This window comes from Mastacembelus armatus, chromosome 15 (assembly GCF_900324485.2).
Source record: "Mastacembelus armatus chromosome 15, fMasArm1.2, whole genome shotgun sequence".
Lineage (NCBI taxonomy): Eukaryota > Metazoa > Chordata > Actinopteri > Synbranchiformes > Mastacembelidae > Mastacembelus > Mastacembelus armatus.
This window is the reverse complement of record NC_046647.1, coordinates 10,759,321-10,777,216: the sequence shown is the minus strand read 5'-3', so window position 1 is coordinate 10,777,216 and position 17,896 is coordinate 10,759,321. Positions and strand designations below refer to the sequence as shown.

General features: G+C 40.7%; 1 protein-coding gene across 11 annotated transcripts in view; it reads left to right on the top strand.

Moving 5' to 3' along the window:
• The window catches only part of LOC113131782 (neurexin-1a), a 231,017-nt gene that overhangs the window by 129,700 nt on the left and 83,421 nt on the right, over window positions 1-17,896 (top strand). Inside the window, exon 1 of one of the 11 annotated variants that reach the window (XM_026309445.1) lies at window positions 4,925-5,171. The exons of the other annotated variants lie outside the window; for them this stretch is intronic. Within the exon in view, the coding sequence (XP_026165230.1) occupies window positions 4,925-5,171 (247 nt within the window). Of the gene's footprint in view, window positions 1-4,924; window positions 5,172-17,896 lie in introns of those variants that run through there. 11 annotated transcript variants of the gene reach the window in all.

Genomic DNA, 17,896 nt, shown 5'->3' with positions numbered 1-17,896 from the left:
AGGATTGCTGCATTTTATATAAACTGTGACATTGGATATATATACAGTATGTGTGTGTGGCTTTACCTTAGCTTACATGCATGTATGGTCCATTTGTTTAATATAATAATCACTGACTGTGACAGCAGCACTTGCTTGAGAGATAGATATTCATAGAAGGAGCTAATCATTTGAAGATGAAGGTTGTCTTGCCTACAGTGATGATTTAAATCTTTAGCTACAGGGCGCTGCAGCACATGAACCAGACACTGAAATGCAGATGAATTGAAAACCAGCAAGTTGATGCCATTTGACCTGTGCAGGTTGGAGTTTTTTTTTCACTCACTCTGATACAGTGACACCCTGATGTAATATCCTCTGCTAACACAAGCTGTATTGACACGCTGGCCCCTCCTTGGTGTTGAAATACAGTACAACGTGTGTGTGTTTGTATTGGGTGTTGACTCGCTGTATCTGTCTGTTCTCATCATGTCATATCTTGGGATGGCTAAGACAGCACTGGGTTTCTATTTCCGTACACTTGCACACATTAGCATCAGTGTATTGTGTGCTCCTCTGCCTCACTTCGTAGCATGTTTGGATGAGTAATGACATGTTTGATATTCGCTGAATACTCTCCTTGGCATAAAGAGCTCAGGTGTAATATTTTATGTCAGCATACGACAGGCAATAAATATAAAATATTTAATACTGTACCTGTGACTTTGTGACAGAAGGAGGACACTGTATGTAATGCACAGGCGAATGTATGCTTTGTTGAGCCTAACAGAGATGTGTCAATTGCAGCACACAACAGGTATACCCGGTTTATGCATGACTGGACCTTCATGCTTGATCTGCTCTGAGCCAACAGTAGCATCTGAGTCATGAAATTGCACCTGTTTAGGGAGCTGTGAGCAAACTAGTCTAACCATCCTGTGCCTCAACCTTTTTGAATGTTACAGATTGTATTAATTCAAATAAGATGCCATTATATGCATTTTCTTGTAATGGCTATGGTAAACAACATGCCAAGTCTTGAGGAGGAGAAACATTGCTGCCAGAGTGGTTTTAAATGCCTGTCCCTCTCTTAAGGGTCACTCCATGTGTGATAAAGTGGTGCCTGATGGTCCTTTAACTGATTTAAAGGCCTTGCTCCAGTCGGGTCAGGTACTCATAGACCACCCATCTGCCACTCTCTCCACTTTTCCTCCAGCCCTCCAAAAATCATCTCATCAGCTCAGTGCACTGTGGTTGCAGTCTTAAGTGAGTAACACAGGCTACTCTTGTCCTTTTATACTCTCACTCTCCGAGGGACTATTACACCCAAGACCAATCTCTCCTCCTCTCACTGATCACTTCAGAGGGAAGGGAAAGTCGGCCACACTTTCCAACAGATTTCTTCCTTTTTTTTTCCTTTTTGCTATTTAGAGAACTATCCATGGCTTTACTGCTTGGTTTTTACCTTAAAGAAAAGCAAAAAAAGAGACAAATGTAGATCCAAAAGGGGAAATATGCTGAAAGCATTGCATGCTTCAGAGACTTGCTCAATCCTTTGGGTCTTAAATGGAAGCAAAGACAAGCTGTTTTGGCTCTCTGTCAAGAAGACATCTCACTAACAGGAACTAGAGTCAGAACAATAGGAAATCAGAAAAAGTCTTTAATGGCAAAAGTTTAGGGGTGGTAGAGGATTTTCTCATTTTATGGTAGTCGCTTTACAATCATCTGGTTAAAGCAGATGAGATCTGTAACTACAGATATTAGTTCAGGCTGTGGGCTCAGGTGTTTGGCTTTGTGCAGCAGAAGGAATGTGGTTGTGAATGATTTGCCTAAAGCTGTATGCATGGTCTCTGCTTTTCTTGCTTTTCATACTTCAGTTGGCAAATTTGTCTGGAGAAAATGACTGCAGCAAAGGGCAACACGCCGACGGCTTAGTGGTATCCTTGTAGACAAGCTTTTAGGGATTAATGAGAATAAGAACAATTTGTTGATGACAAATGAAATTCTTCTTTTAGCATTTGAATGTCTGGAGCAATTTGGTACAGTGATGAGTCCTTCCTTGCTGTACTTCTATTATTAACTAAACTGAATACTGGAGAAGTTTTGTTTTACTGTCTGAGATAAGCTTCTTGCCTTGTGATAAACCTACAGACCTTTTGTGCATTTTACAGTTTTGCCACTTGGGGGCACAAATGAACAAGCAACTCATGATAAACTTGATAAAGGTATCACCTCACTGCTGATGTCATTAGCTTCAGGTGCTGCATACTAACACAGTATTTTCACTGAGTGCCCAGTGCAAACTTTCCAAAAACTGTGACATTACACGTTTCACTAACCTGATATAAAGCTTGGAAATTCAAGATCCTATTTTGTTTCCTTTTTAAAAAGTTTGCTTTTGAGGACATAGTAAGTCAGGTTGTTGTCCTTGGCAAGCAGCCCTGATAGATTGCCTTATTAGGTGTAATTATGCAGATTGCACTGCTGATAATTATAAAAGTGTAAACACATTCAGCAGGAACATTCCTTTTCACCATTGCAAATGAGACCAGAGAAGTGGTTCCATCCTGTTGACTTTTTAGCACCAGGTGGCTGCACCAAGTTATTGAGATTCTACAAGGTGACAACAGCCTAATGTGTGCGGCATCTGTTTTGTAGCTTTTTACTACTCTATAGTAACACAGAATACAACAGAGAAATAAGAAGTAGCCTCAGATGCAGACTGTGTTAATCTTAGCAGTTATGTTGACCTTATGACAACAAAGTGTCTGCTCTGTTTCCCAGATTACAGTAATGATGCTTTAAAACACAGCACTCAGTTCTAATGTATTTGTATTTGACAAACTGATCAACAAAAATTTTTATAATCGATGTTCCTTTCGTTTCTTTGCTGTCCCCAAGGCTTCTTTTATTCCCTCCATGTGAACAGTCAAGTGAAAAAGAAATTGGCGGCAGACATTTTATCCACTGTGTCAAGCTGGCTAAGTTGGCTTTCTTTGGGCATGAAATGCCTGTGTATTCCCTGTAAACCGTAAAGATCAGCTCAGCAGTGCTTACAGTTTTTTTTTTCTTCCAGCTTAGAACACTGCGTCTCGGAAGGCAGGATGTTGAATGGCCAGTGTGCAAACAGAAGCAGGCACACTGCAGCTGAGCCTTGTGCTCTCCAGTCCTGAACTCTGAACACTGAGCACACTTCCCAGCTGAACCGGATTGTGTTTATCAGCAGGGCTTTTATGTCCACATGTTCTCTACTTTGCAGTAACCCATGCTGCACACAGAGTCTGCAATCAGCATTCCTTCTCTTGTGAGAAAAGCTCTTTTATTAGCAGGCGAGACAGACTTGCCTAGATTCAGCACCCTCTCTGTGGACAGTGCTCATCTGCCAGCTCTGGCACTGTGTGTGCTTTGTTTACATGTGTGCATGAGCTAAATGTGTTTGTGTGTTCATATGTTAGAGAGAGTGAGAGAGAGAGAGAGTTGCCTAGAGTATGTAAGCTGCAGCAGTACTCTTCTAAAATCTTGTTAACGATTGACTGCAGAGTCCACTAGGTTGAGAACCTATAGAAGAGCTTCCTGGGCAATGGAGAAGCAAGGATTGGGTTGGACTGTGTGGTCCCCCCCCCCCTTTTTTTTTTTCTTTCATGCACAGGACTCTTTCCAAACAAAGTTCCATAATTTAACAGAGCAGGAAAGAAAAGGAAGAAAAAAAAAAAGAGAGGAAAATGAGGAATCTGGAAACATGAAACGATAAAGGCAGAAACAGAAATGAATCTTGGCTCTCTTGCATTCACATTTGCTGTCTTTCTTCCTTTTACTGCTCGTGAATGTCTGCACAGGAGAGTGGGTTGAAAAAAAATTGAACAAGGAGAGTAGAGAGAGATTGTGAAAGGAGTCAGAGCTGGGGGACATATCTTCAATTCCTGCTATTCTGCCTAAATAGGCTCTTCCTCTGCAATGCACTCAGGCTCCAGTGATTCGCTATGTGAATGCTGCCCATTTGCATAGCCACTCTCCCTCCTGCTTGCTGGCTGGCTGTTGAGGCTCCCCCCTCCCTCTGTCCTCCTCCTCCTTCTCCTCCTCCTCCTCTCTCCCCTCGTCCTCTTGCGCACATCTTCTGGAACGGCGCTGCCGATGCTGCCTGTGTGTGAGTGTGTATTCCTGCCCAGGTGCTGTCGTTGCTATCGCTTGGTCTCATTGAGAGCAGAGATCTCTAGATGGGGAACGGGTGCGCTACTTGGCACAACTTACAGGTGCAATCACGTCGTCTCCTGCACGCTACTGCAGCTGTCCGACACATGCAAATGAGGCTCGGATTTAACTATGGTCCCATTCCTCTGGACATCCTTTGAGACCACTGGAGGAGGAAAAGGAGGGAAACTTAGAATGTCTGTCTTGGTTTTCTGAAGAAATTCACTTTGCACAGGTGCTATCACTCTCTTCCTAACTTGGCTTTCTTCTTTTTCTGGCAGTTGAATTTTTTTTTTTTTTTTTTTGGAATATTAATAGTTTTTGGTGGGAAGATGTTTCTAATTTTGTGAGGGCTTAATAGAAGGAGAAAGAGAGAAACACAGAGAACAAGGGGAGAACAAGGGAACTAGGGGAATTGGAGCAAGCTGGGATTTCTCCATTGCTGTTTGCGGTTGCCCTAATTTCTTGATTGAATGTTTTGATTATTTTTGCATAATGATTTATGATACTTCTTTACCTCCTTGGGTGCTGCTGCGGATTTCCTAATCCAGTGGAGAACAGCAAGAGGCTTTCTCTTTGCACAACCGACATTTTGTGTGGTGTCCCTTTTGCTTTATTTGTTTTTTCTTTCTTCCTCTGTGGATCTGTGTGAGTGTCCCTGGGCATAGTGAGCTTTGTCAAGGTGAGAAGAATGGGGGTGTGAGGCTCATCAAAGTTCCACCTTGATCTGAAGCCTCATCTGGCCCACTCAGGGAAGATGTTCGGAGGCTGGAGGACACGGTTTGCTCCCCTGAGGCCTGTCGCAGAGCCCCTAAACCGGAATTCAGCTTCACTCACCCACCTGGCCTTGTGGATCACTGCTCTGGCCCTGGGCTTTGTGGCAGGGTCAGAACCAGGTGCTGTGGAGAGTCTCCACCACATTCACCTGTCCCATGGAAACAAGCGTCACCATATTGTGCCTATTGCTATCCACAGATCACCTGCATCCCTAAGAGCAGGGCACAGTAAGTATATTTCGTTGCCTCACCATCAATCCATTCTCTGCGGACAGTAACTTCTTGAAGAGTATGTTCACCATTGGTGTTCACTTCTAGTAATCTTCATTCACTCTGTGTTATATTTTACTTCTGTCTTGAGCCTGAAAATATTACTTCATATTGTTAATGTTCTGTATTTAACAATCCGCTTCCCAAGACACATAGCTCTGTAAGACACAGCAAGTCAAGCTTAAAATCCATTCCCTGTTTTTCCGTCTCAGCAAAGTGCCCTCTGTCTCCATGTCTGAGATTAGCCATATCCCTATCTGCAGATGCTCCACTGTGTCCAGATTAGACAGGATTAGAATGCTGTGGCGCTCCATGTTGCCCCTGGGTGTTTGGAAGAGACAAAGATGTGCTGCCTGCAGCTCCGCAGGGCGTCGAGCCGCTGCTAGCCCCTGCCCAGTGTGGAGTGTAGATGAGGCCTCTTTATCCTGTGTGGCAAGAGGGTTCATGACACAGGCATTAAAAGTGAGAAAGGGCAAGAAAACAAGGGAGGCTGTCAACTATGAAGAATTATATAACCTCACCCCAGGTATTGATGGTAGACTGCAGTCTGCTTGCCTCAATACAGTGTGAAAGTGATTTTAGAAATACTGCACTTGGCTTTTTTTTTTTTTTTTTTTTCTAACCACAAATTTTTTGCAGGATTTTTTTCCAATTGTGTTTCCCATGGTGTGAATTTAACCAGAGGTTCTAAGTGACGCTGATGTTTAAGATTGAGGCAGTATGACACTAAGAAGACCAAAATAATTATTTTCTTTAGTCATCACACTGCACAGGCATTTTTTTGAGTGACGTAATCACTACTGGTGTATCACTGACGTAATGCTGTGGTACCCTGGATTCCACTGAGTAGATTCTGCTTAACAATGTACAACATATCTCTGCTGTTTGAAAGTGTTGCTCTATATTCTCTAACATTAAAGTTTAGCACTACAAGGTACAAAGTTGTGATAACAAGATTACAGAGTAGCAGTGGCACTTTGAGAATGTTTTACTGAAACAGAAGCAGCTCAGAAACAAGGTTGGAAGCCTGGATCGCTGGGCAGAGTTAGACCTGTATGAACAAAGCAGTCCGTGCTCCTCAGTGATGATGATGGGAGGTTCGCCAGCCTACTGAGACAACAAGAGAGGCAATTAGGCCACTCTGCTGTGACCTGTGTCTGGAGTGGGCAACACACAGCTCGTCTCCTGCTCTCGCCAAGCACCCTGAGGGCATGCAGTGCTTTCAGGCACATTCCATGACTTAATATCACAGCTCCTCCATGCTGTTATTACAAGACAGCTAGAGATCGCAGGGCCCGAAGAAAAAGCTTTCTCTGTAACATGATTACATTTTTGGTTGATCAGTGGATGGAGGGTGCATAAATGCAAAATGGGAGACACGGTAATCAACATGGTACCTGGCTCCAGGACAGAACCTGCTGTTGTAAAGCCCCAGTGCTGTTGTCTTAGCTGTGCTGCAGTTGGTTTAATTTTCATGGGGCTTGTTCCTTACATGGGGTGTTTCTTCACTGCAGCAATTAAACGTGTAAGGCGCCATCCTTTTGGTCTAGTTTGTGAATATACGAGCTATAGACCCTCAGATTTTATTCTGTATTTTGTAACTTCTTATCTTTTTTCTTTATATTTCTAATTTGTTTGCGAAAACACAAACAAATCTTATGTCATCTTCAATTGTGCTCTTTCTCGCTGTCTTTCTCTCTGCCCACACCCCTCTGTCTGTTGTAGCTTTTGGTGTCATCGTCAACGTTAAAATCTAATCCTATTTGCAGTACTTATGTAACTGTACCTGCCTTTCACCATTATTGTCACAGTACATTTAACATTGTCTCAAGTGATTAGACCAAACAAAGTTAATAGAGTGCTGACAGTTAGTTCTATATGCAAATCGTCTCCATCTCTGTTCCATGCAAATGCACTTTTTCACTTAGCATGTGGCTAAATTTAGTAACTCAGGCTACCCTAATGGTATGTATCCATTTTTCTCCAAATATTCTTCGAGATGCGTGCACAAAATTCATATAAGTGATTGTATAGGAAAACACACACGTTAAGAGAAAACATCCTTTGTTTCCTTTGTGTTGAACTTGTGTGTCTGTCATTGATTTATGTGGAAAGAAGAAGAAAATTACCATGGTCAAGATGTATGAAATTGAGTTGGAGTGTGATGCATTGTTTGTTTAGGGCTAGCAGTAATGAGGTTCAGATAGTATCAGCTCTGAGTAGCAGACATACCATTCATCATGAATAGACTCCCAGAGGTGATAGTTTTCATTCCCAGAGATGGATACGATACTCAATACTATATGCTGGATAACTAGGTTATCATATTTCTTCTGTACCTGTTGTTCTCATTCATTGAGACTGGAGAGATTAGATGATCTCTCCAATAGGAAGTATTTTAAACAATGAATCTTTTCAGTGGTTAATGGGAAAGTGGGCATTTGTAGATCTTCTGCTTCTAACCGCTGTTGGATAATGAAGATGATAAAAAATGGGTTTGACAGCTTCAACTGTCTGAGCACAATATAATGCTTTTCATATCATCTCTTATTTACTCTGCCTATGCAATGTGTATATGTTTCTCCCCTATGGTGATTTAATGAGATACCTAACGTGTGAGGAAAGATCTTCCCTAACTCCTGCTCCATCCACTTCTGCACAAATGCCTTTTGTATTTCAAAGCTCTGTGGTTTGATCAAAGCCAGAGAAGCAACTTAAGTAATTATAATCAATTTTAAAGCTCTCCACCTTCAGAGCTAGTGGTTGAACGGATTGCTCGTGTGTGCTACCACTGCTGCAGTGGACAGATGAGTGTGGGGAGAGAGAAAGACAGAGGGAAGAAATGAAATGAGACAGAGAATGAAGAACAATGTAGATGAAGGAAGAAAGGAGGGATGAAGTGAAATAGAGAAAGGAGAGAGAAAGTGGATGAGCTCTGATGTAGCCTTGCTGCCGATGTGTTGTGGGCTTGTATAATATAATTACTCCCATGTCTCGGAGCTGATGTCATTCTGCGATAGTGTGAGGTTGACAGTATCTCTGCTTCTGTGAGGCAGTGGAGATGATAGCTGCCCTGATAAGGATCTGAGTACATGTTCCTCTGCTCTAGAGGGAGCATAGGCAGTTATTGACCCACGAATGAGAGAGTGAAGACTGCAGTCGTTTTATTCTCCTCTTCCTCAGATGTGTGAGAATACAAACACCCTCTTTTTGTGTGTGCTTAGGTCTTTAACCTACTTGCATCTTGTGATACTTGCTCACTCCCTCCCTCTCATCCTCCTCTTTTTTTCTACTCTTTGCACTTCATATCTTCCTGACCACTCCGCCTAACCCACCCCCAGCTCTCTCGTTGGTCTACAGAGCCCATCCAAGCAGACAGAGTGGGCAGCCTCTTGTGCCTGCAGTGGTCTGTGTGGTTTCGGTGGTGACCAGGCTATGGTTGGCATGAAGGGAAATGAGACCTGACTGTGCGTGCGGTGGGCAGCGAGGGGGCAGCTGAGTAATGTGTCCGGTTTTGGATTAGAGACTTGGAAGACGAAGAGGGAAGAGAGCGAAAAAGAGCCCACTCCTTTGACTCAAGGCAATGTCTGTGCCCCTCACATGCATAGGTCCAGGATGAGTTGGAGTCAGGGAGCTCTTTACCCATAAGGCACTTAAGTGAATCATCATCAACAACATTGTCTTTCCTCTCATCTCACATTTTATTATTCACCATATACTGTCTGTTTACACCTCTGGTTCCTTTTATAGAGGGAAAATTGAGAAATACTGCAAATGAAAAGTTTTTTGGTTTATAATCATTGCTATTGTTACATCTATGTGACAGAGAAAACTCTTGCACAGAAATAGAAGACAGTAAATAACACAATTTTCCACCATGCACATACACAGCTGTTAGCCCTGCAAAATACAGTGGCATTTTATAACTGAATAATACCCCTGTAGTTCTATAACAGATGCATAAAAACTGAGATTCATTAGACTCATTAGGTGGTATAAAACACTGACTCTCCTGGAGGCAAATTGATTATTTCAACAGCAGGATATTTGAAACATCTGGCATACATAAAAATGAAGACAATAATAAAAGGTCATTTTTATTATTCATTCATTTTTTTGGTTAGAGAAATGTAGACATGTCAGAGATATGTATATAAGAATGGCAGTATGAGGAATGAGAAAAATGAGTAAGGTCAAGGTTTTAAAGATGCTAATGAAAGAGCTTAAATAGTTCTTCACGGTCCAATTTGATTGACTCTAGAAATTGCATTTCCCAGGTGAACAACACAAGAAAGGACATAAGAATGATGAATAAATAAATTGAAATAAATAAAGTGGAATGCAAAGTCAACATTTTGAATCTATTCTGAATTGAGTCCAGTCACCCTGGAGAACCCTCATTCTCTGTCATCATAATGAGGCAACAGCTCTGTGCCAGTTAAGCGTGCATATACACACTTACGCTCACAAATGCACACAAGCTCATTGCGCACACAAAGAGCAGCACTCTCCCGAATCATATTTCATCTCTTTGATCAGTCTGAATCATAGTTACAATCTACTAAGAGTGTGCATGTGGGCAGTTGGAGTGATATGCAAATTTGTGCACTGGCAAAAATGGATTTATATAGTGTAATATATCACAGGCTATAATTTAAAAAGGCTCATGAAGAAAAATATACACCTGGAAGGTATGAAAGTCTAATTGTGCAGATGTACAGTAGTTCTAGTCATATAGTGACACGCCACCCCCTCACCCCCCCCACCCCATGGACTAATTAGTTTTGGGAAAGGTCAAAGGAGAAAAAAATAGAGGATGAAGGGTGAAATATTTCAACCTTTACAGCCTGATAACGCCAACCACAGGGGAGGCCAGAGAGGATGGGTTTCTGTGGCAGCCAGACAAAAATGTATGATTGCCATTGATCACCCAATCGATAATGAAGCTCTACTTAAATTTCACAAGGCTGTTTTGGGAGAAGAAGAAGAAAAAAATCCATCCTGGAGTTTTTTTATGTGGGTGGTTTGACTGACAGCATTATAATTATTCTTAGCTTACAAATCATTACCTAACAACTTTAATATCATGTATGTTGGCTTAATGATAGCCTTAAATAAATAATAAAAGGTTTAAAAAATGAATAGCTGTCCTTTGTGACAATAGGAGGTCTCAATAAGAACCAACCATGTCATAACAATTCTTTTTTTTTTTTCTTGTTTTTTTTTTTTTTTTTTTGCAATTTACAATTGTTCACCTGGAGCAGAGTGGCAACAGAAAGAAAGCTGCCCCCTAATCCACTCTAATAGGATTGTGTGGGATTTCACCTTCCTCATTGCACCTTCCATCTCTTAGAGCCTCAGGCCTGCTGGCAAGGGCTGATAAAAACACGGCTGCCTAACACCTAAGTGCAAGCTAATATTAGCATATATTTTGCAACATAGTGTAGAAATACAATGCATACCCACGCACATTGCTTTTTTTCCCTTCTGTTATATATTTATTTGTTGATAAATTTGTGGCGTCAGTGAGAAATAGAGGACTGCACAGCTCTCTTATGGTGCTCCTACATTGCCTGTTGATAAGGGGGAGGTAGAGCTGTATATAAATCACAAAGGCAGTAGTTGCACGACAAAAAAAAAAAAAAAAAAGCAAAATCCTCTCCTACAGTACACCTCATCATATCCACAAACACTGTTTATTTCTGGTGATCTTATTCTTTTCATCTCCAGATTTATTTCATCGTATCATTTCCATAAGATATATAGCTAATTAAATAATATCTCACAAGTTAGTACTTACAAAGGGAGGCTACTCAGCATTAGGCAAAGCAGATGTTTAATCCTGCAATTAAGGCCAAGATGAACTTGTTTTCTCCTGGGCATGGCTTACAAAGGAGTAAACAGTGAAAATGAAGCAGTACCATGCACAGACAACATGACACATAATCATGAGGAATGCATTTGTACAGAACACATTATTGGCTAAATGTTAATACATATTCTCATTTAACTATGTATGTATAATATATGTATCTCCTGTAAGTATATAATATGTTGCATGTTTCTGCTCCACTTTTTTTTGCTATCCACTGGACGTGCACATTGCCTCAGACTGTAGACTGATTTGTTAAAGAAGAGGGACAGTGCAGAGTGTTTTACCTAATGTTTTCCCTCATATTTAGAAACAGAGATGTAGATGTAGTAAACCATTTCAAAGAAAGCCCTTTTGCAGTACCATCCATTTGCAATTATGCAGGTTTCGCATAGATTGTTATATCATTTGCTTTTATGAATATAGTGCTAATGTAGGAATGTGCTCAGTAAAGCACAGTAGCTCTGTCTGATCCTAAAGCAGCTTCTTTGTGAGAGCAGTATTTGTGCTGATGCAGGTTGGGCTGCATATGGTGATGGGCAGCCAGAGCTGTCTGTAGTCTCAGATCAGAGCTCTGGCCCTGGACTGGTTTTCTGCCTCTCTTCCACTGTGTAATTATCCCACACACTTGTCTTTTTCAGTAATTAGAACTGCAGTCATATCCCACATCTGTTGGCTCCCTAATAGAGAAGACAACAGCTTCTAGAGACCATTTGGACTTTCTGATGTTTGGTACATGCTATCGCAGTCGCACTGACACTAAATAATCTACTGTTGTCTCATGGCATGTAATCAGTCAAACAGGCTTTTCACTGGGAATGAAAAAGCAGGGAATCGACTAGTGCTTGATTTTCTTTAAGTCTAACTTTGATATGTGTGTTCGCTGGCACACAAATTAAACAAGGGATGCAGAAAAATCTAATCAACAAATTGCTGGCAAACAAAATGGCTGACCTGAACTGAAAGAAAGGGAGCATTGTGTCTAAGGAGCAAATGAGGCAAGTGATGATGAGGGAGTAAATTAGAAGCTGTCGATACTGTGAGACACCTCTATCAGAGCCAAGGCTGTTGGCCGGGGAGGCAGATATGCAGCTGGTCGGGGTAACAAAGGGCCCGTTTGGTGTATTGCTCCATTAAGACACTGGGTCTTGTCAGCTCTGCCTGGATGGGCCATTCTACTCCACAAGGCAGGGGCTCATGTATCACTTAGAGCTTAGGGGAAGTGAGCATGGCAGAGGAGGGGGCAGAAGGGTGTGAGTGACACTGGTCGACTGAGCATTCATGGCATAATGTTACCAGCCCGGGGGGCAGAACTTTACCTCAACTATGAATTGATGGTCTCCTGCCATAAAGAGCGAGGATGGTTGCTGTGGCTACCCCAGGGGGCCCGTCATGATGTGGTGAAGGCTTATCTCTTTAGAGCTGTGTGACGATAAAATATGGCGAGGTACTGCAGCACTATGATGCAGGGTCAGATTTGTCAATTCACAATTTTTGTCGAGCTAGGGAGAATGTACAGATAGTATCAGTTAATGGTGGCTTAAAGAATAGGTCCATAGTCCAATCCTACTAGTGTACTTACATATAATACTAACATATTATGTGTAATTAGTAGTTTAAAGAGTTGATGTTGAGTATCTACCATACCTGTTCTCTGCAAGTTCCAGTCTTTAGTACACAAACCAGCGAGGAGAGACCAAATGCTGTCACCCATCAAATTCCGAACTTCAACTACCACGTCAGATTTATTTTTTCTTTTGTATCATATACTGAATTTTGATAGATGTTGCCAAAACGTATTTTGGTGGGGTCAACAAGTTTGGGATTTCAATGTAATCTATAACACATTTAAAACTATGTAAGCGTTTGCATCTGAGATTTATCCAATAAAAGCCTTAGAACTCAATATTTTCAGGTGAGGTGAGATTAAAGAAAGCCCAGTACTACACAGCTATCAAAATCACTGCAACATTACATCCAACATTATCAAAATTTGTGGCCTCATGTGTGTGAGCACCATCATCAAAGTGTAATTAAAAGCATTTGCAGGAGCAATATAGCTGAAATTCCTATTCAGATCACTGAATGTGATGGGTGACAGAATTTGGTGCAACACGGACACAACAGTGGCAATAAATCCACAGGAAACTACCAGGAAATGTCTACTTTATTTGACTAATTCAGGGTACTGAAGCCTCACATTTACTTATTATCTATTACAGTACTCCTATATGCCACTCGAATATTGCTTTAGGAAAGAATTGGAACGAAAATCTGAACCTACTCTATAAATATGTGTACAGAAAAGGTTGAGTGATTGTGCCTTTCTTTCAATTGTTCCTTGTAGCATAAAAAATGAAACTACTCAAATCTTTATCTCTCTTTCTGCTCCTCTCCTCCCTTCTTCCTCCTTCCTCTTTGATGTGGTCATTTTCTACAGTGCCCGCCTTGAGGTCTGATTTAAGTGCTCTTATGTTTTCTTTCTCTCCCTGTGTTTATTAGGTTTCATTGCACCTATGATTTTGGAGCAGGCATCTTATACACTCTATTAAGGATGACCAATCATGGAGGCAAGCAGCAATGCCCCACTTTTAGTCTCCACTTAATTTAATTACGTCAAATTAGCAAAGCGGGGAGAGAGAAGAGGGGAGGTTTAATCCTCTGAAGCTGATGAAGGCAGGTTGGTCACTGTCAGCTGTCCTGTGCAGAAATCCTGCTTTGGGATTGTCTTCATTAGAAAGAGCTTAAGGCTCATAGGTCACTGGATATTGTTAAAACAATACTGTAGAAACAGGCTAATTAGAATATTTATAGTCTAGCCGACAGACTAAGGGTGACCGCCTGAGGACTTATGAAAAATTCCACTTATCATTTTCTGAAACAATACAAAGTATTACATTATTTGGAATACTCTATTATTTCAGCTTATAAGCATTAAAATAAAGAATACTGTATTAGCATAGGTGTACATTGTATCTCATATCCAAAGAGTAGGTATAACTGTATACACTCTCTGGCCAGTGATGAAGATTAAGTCTCTGGGCAATGAACTGTAAAAGTTTATATCGACTGTGCTGTATATATGCCGATATGCCCAGACTTATTAAGCCAACACAAAGTATGCAGGCGGTCTGCATTCTAGGTTGATTTAGGACCTCTGTCCACTCTGCTTTCTGCTGACTGCAAAGAGAATAGCTCAGCTCCGGACTTCTGATATAGACTGAAGGAAGGATTTATCATTAAAAAGAAAAAAAAAAAAACTAGGAAAGAAACAAAGCAGAATGTGGCAACGTGTGCAGTATACAGTATTTTATATTACGGGTTAGTTTCATGACAGAACTACAGCAATTAAATACTGTCTGTGAGTGAGTTTCCACTTCAGTATCATATAATGATAATCTTTGGTCTGCACTATCGCAAGATTCAAATCATGTATAAAATGGATGAGATGCTCACGTAATACTGTAATCCTCTGTTTTAATCTTTTTGAAGATAGATATCATTTAAATAGTCATATTAAAAGCTTGTAGACTCCAGCAGATCACTGTGACCCTAAATAGGAATAAGCAGGTATAGATAATGGATGGATGGATATTAAAAGTGTCACTGTGTTACTGTCATTTCAGCTGTATGTTGAACATGATTGTTCCATTTTCAACCTGTGATAAAACCTTTTCCCATGCCTGCTGGTTCTGTTCTAACTGCCTGTCCCATTATAAGGAAGGCAGTTGTTTGTGCTGGGAGAGGATTAAGACAAGTCAACAATCCCTAGTCTCTTTAGTCTCTCAAAGGACTGCTCACACACCACTGAAGATGGAGGATGGCTTTTTCCAGGAGCAAAGCTTGAGAGAGAGGTTTAATTTGTTGAACGGACCTCACTGTACTGCAATGGAACAATGAACACATATAGAAATAGAGATTGGGAGGAGGTGAGGGGTGGCCACAGGGATCTAGCTGTATCCACTCTACCTCGCCTCCCAGTTTTCATTGTCCAGCTGAATTTTCTTCATTTGTACACATGGGACTGACAACCAGAGGCTGTGCTTGAACTGCCGGCAACTGGAAGAACAACTGCACTAACCTCATGTTATCAGTGCTGCTATTGTTCTTTGTACATAATTATTCCAACATACAGAGGCTGTCAGGCAATTAATCACCTCACATGACACAGCATTTGGTTATGTCAGCTATAAAAATGACACCTGACAGGAAGGTCCCTTTTCCTTCTTAAAATTTTCATGAAACATAATTGCTTTAATCAGAAAATTTAAGAAGAAAATATTTTAGAAAAACTGTGACTCGTGTTTTGTCTTTTTTTTAATGATTTTATCTCATGTTTAATAGCTTAACTGAGACAAAAATCAACTGGAAATACCCCAATTAATTACAAGTATGTTGATGTTTGGAGAAGCATCATACCCATATATTATTTTATATAATCCTCCCTATCTGAGATACCAGAACATTCATCTTCACGCTATGAAAATCTTTTGTAAAGCAACATAAAACCATAATCAAAACACTCAACTGACTGGGGATGTCAGGACAAAAAATAAGACAAAAAATGAAGCATAAATTACAAACTTCATCTAACATTACTGCCTTAGAGCAAAAACACAGTGCTCAGTTTACTTAGAAATGATAAATTGTGACATTTTCACTTAAATCATTTAAATAATTTCCATCTTTAGTTGACCTCTTTAACCCAGAAGTTATGCATTTGCGAAATACCTGGGGCTCTACTTCTTATGCCAGTGAACACAGCACAAAACCAATGGCAGAGGCTGTGGAAAGTGACTTTTGTTATGACCATTAGTTCACAGTGCAAACGTGGCGCTGTTGGCAACAGGGTAGAATACATTATAAGTGGATGTGCTTTTCATCACCAGTCAAAGCAGTGCTGTCTGACAGCTCTGATGTACAGTAGAGAGCAGTACAAAATGGATCTATCATAAAAAAGGTCTCAAGAGGAAACGCGTGTCCTTGTGCAAAAGGTGCAAAATTGCTCCAAGCAAATATACGGGACTTTAAATTTAATTAGGCTGAGAGGAGATAACATATTAAGCTACTGTGCTGCTCTGATGCTAAAAGCCTCATTGCCAAATGAAAGAAATGGTTCAGTGACGTTAGTTAAAGAGCCAAACAGAACTGGCAAGCAACTGCAGGGATAGTCTGGCTAAGGGAAAGGTGCTTCTACCAGCCTGTTCCTCATTCATAGTCAGCACATGTGACTATATTTGGAGTAAAAATTTTTCCTGCGTAGGGATTTACATCAAAGTCAAATTGGCCTACATTTCCACAGCAGGTCTTGGTAAGCCTATAGGATCCATACTTGCATACATGACTTGCTAAAGTATCAAAGAACATGACTGTAGTGCACCAGGCACCACCACTGATATGAATTTGGAAGGTGAATGGAACCAGAAATAAAAATCCAAGATGATGCTTCATACTATGGCTCCTCTCCTCCTACTTTGGAGCACTAGAGTTCACAGCATGTCAGCAGAGCACCAAACAGACACAGGCAAGAAAAACCCTGACAGACATGTCACACTCGCCAACACCAAACCCCACCACACGCCATCAGGAGAGTAAAGTCCTGCTGAGAGACACTCTCAGCTGTACAGGGAGAGCTGCCTCGCTTTTACAGCAGCAGTTATTGTCATTGAACAAATCAGATTTGTACCAAAGAAACGTCTGCAGTACAAGATAAAAGAAAAACTCACTACTGCAGCAGGACAAAGTAAAGATCAGCACAGAAAACTCAGGTGAAAACTCAGTCAGCAGAAAGTTTCATAAAATACAGTAACGTAATGGGCTGACGAGTGTTTGTTTGACTCAGTAACAATAATGAATTTGTTTCTTGTCCACATCTTTGAGAAATGTTTTCATGTTTAATGAACTCCATAATGCCACATCATTCACAGCTTAATCAACATTAAATATTTGTCTTCATTTTTAATTTTTTTTTTTTAAACTATATATTTTTTGGACAACTTTCCAAATGGACGGTGCTTTTTGTTTTGTGTATGTCATTCAAAGCATTTTGTACTTTTTTGAACAATCAGTCACACACAGGTAAAACAAAAACTGAATAGTCTTTGACATCAATGCTGAAAACCGAGATCCCTGTGTCCTTTAATTCTTTTGCCTGAAATAACTCCAAGATTGGCTATCAGGGAAAATATCTGCATAGTTCAGACCCAAAATCCATTGACATTTAAATAATGAAATCATGTTTTTCCCTGTTCCATTATTTCTGGTTCATGTCACAAGAGGTTTGAACAATATCCAATAATTTTTTTTTCTGGCAAAGAAATCTTGAGAGAGGATGATACTGTGGATCAAAAAATAATCGTTAGATTATATACTGTGGATAGATTGATATCAGTGCATTGGCGTCATTATTTTGGCTCATGTGGTGTGATGTACCATTTAATTATACACTGAGGCTGTGTAAACTGTGCCCCTACTCGACCGCCTCTGTAATTCACAGCTTTGTAATCGCTGCCAAGTCAGAACATGCAGCTGAAAAGACGTTTAATTAGCTATGAGTTTGAACAGTTTTGCTCATAACCCCGCATTCTATTTACCACCTCATCTCCTCAACTACTAGACCATTTAATTGCCCCAAAAGGTAAAATATACTAAGAGAAAGGTAGATCAAGGGGAAGGGGAGGGGGATCACACTGACACTCAATTTTCCCTCATGGCACAAAATCTTCAGGAGCATTGATTGGAGATAGCTCCTTTAGTAGATACCGATAGTGTTTGCCTGGATAGTAGTGTCCTCATAAATCTTGGTAGTGAT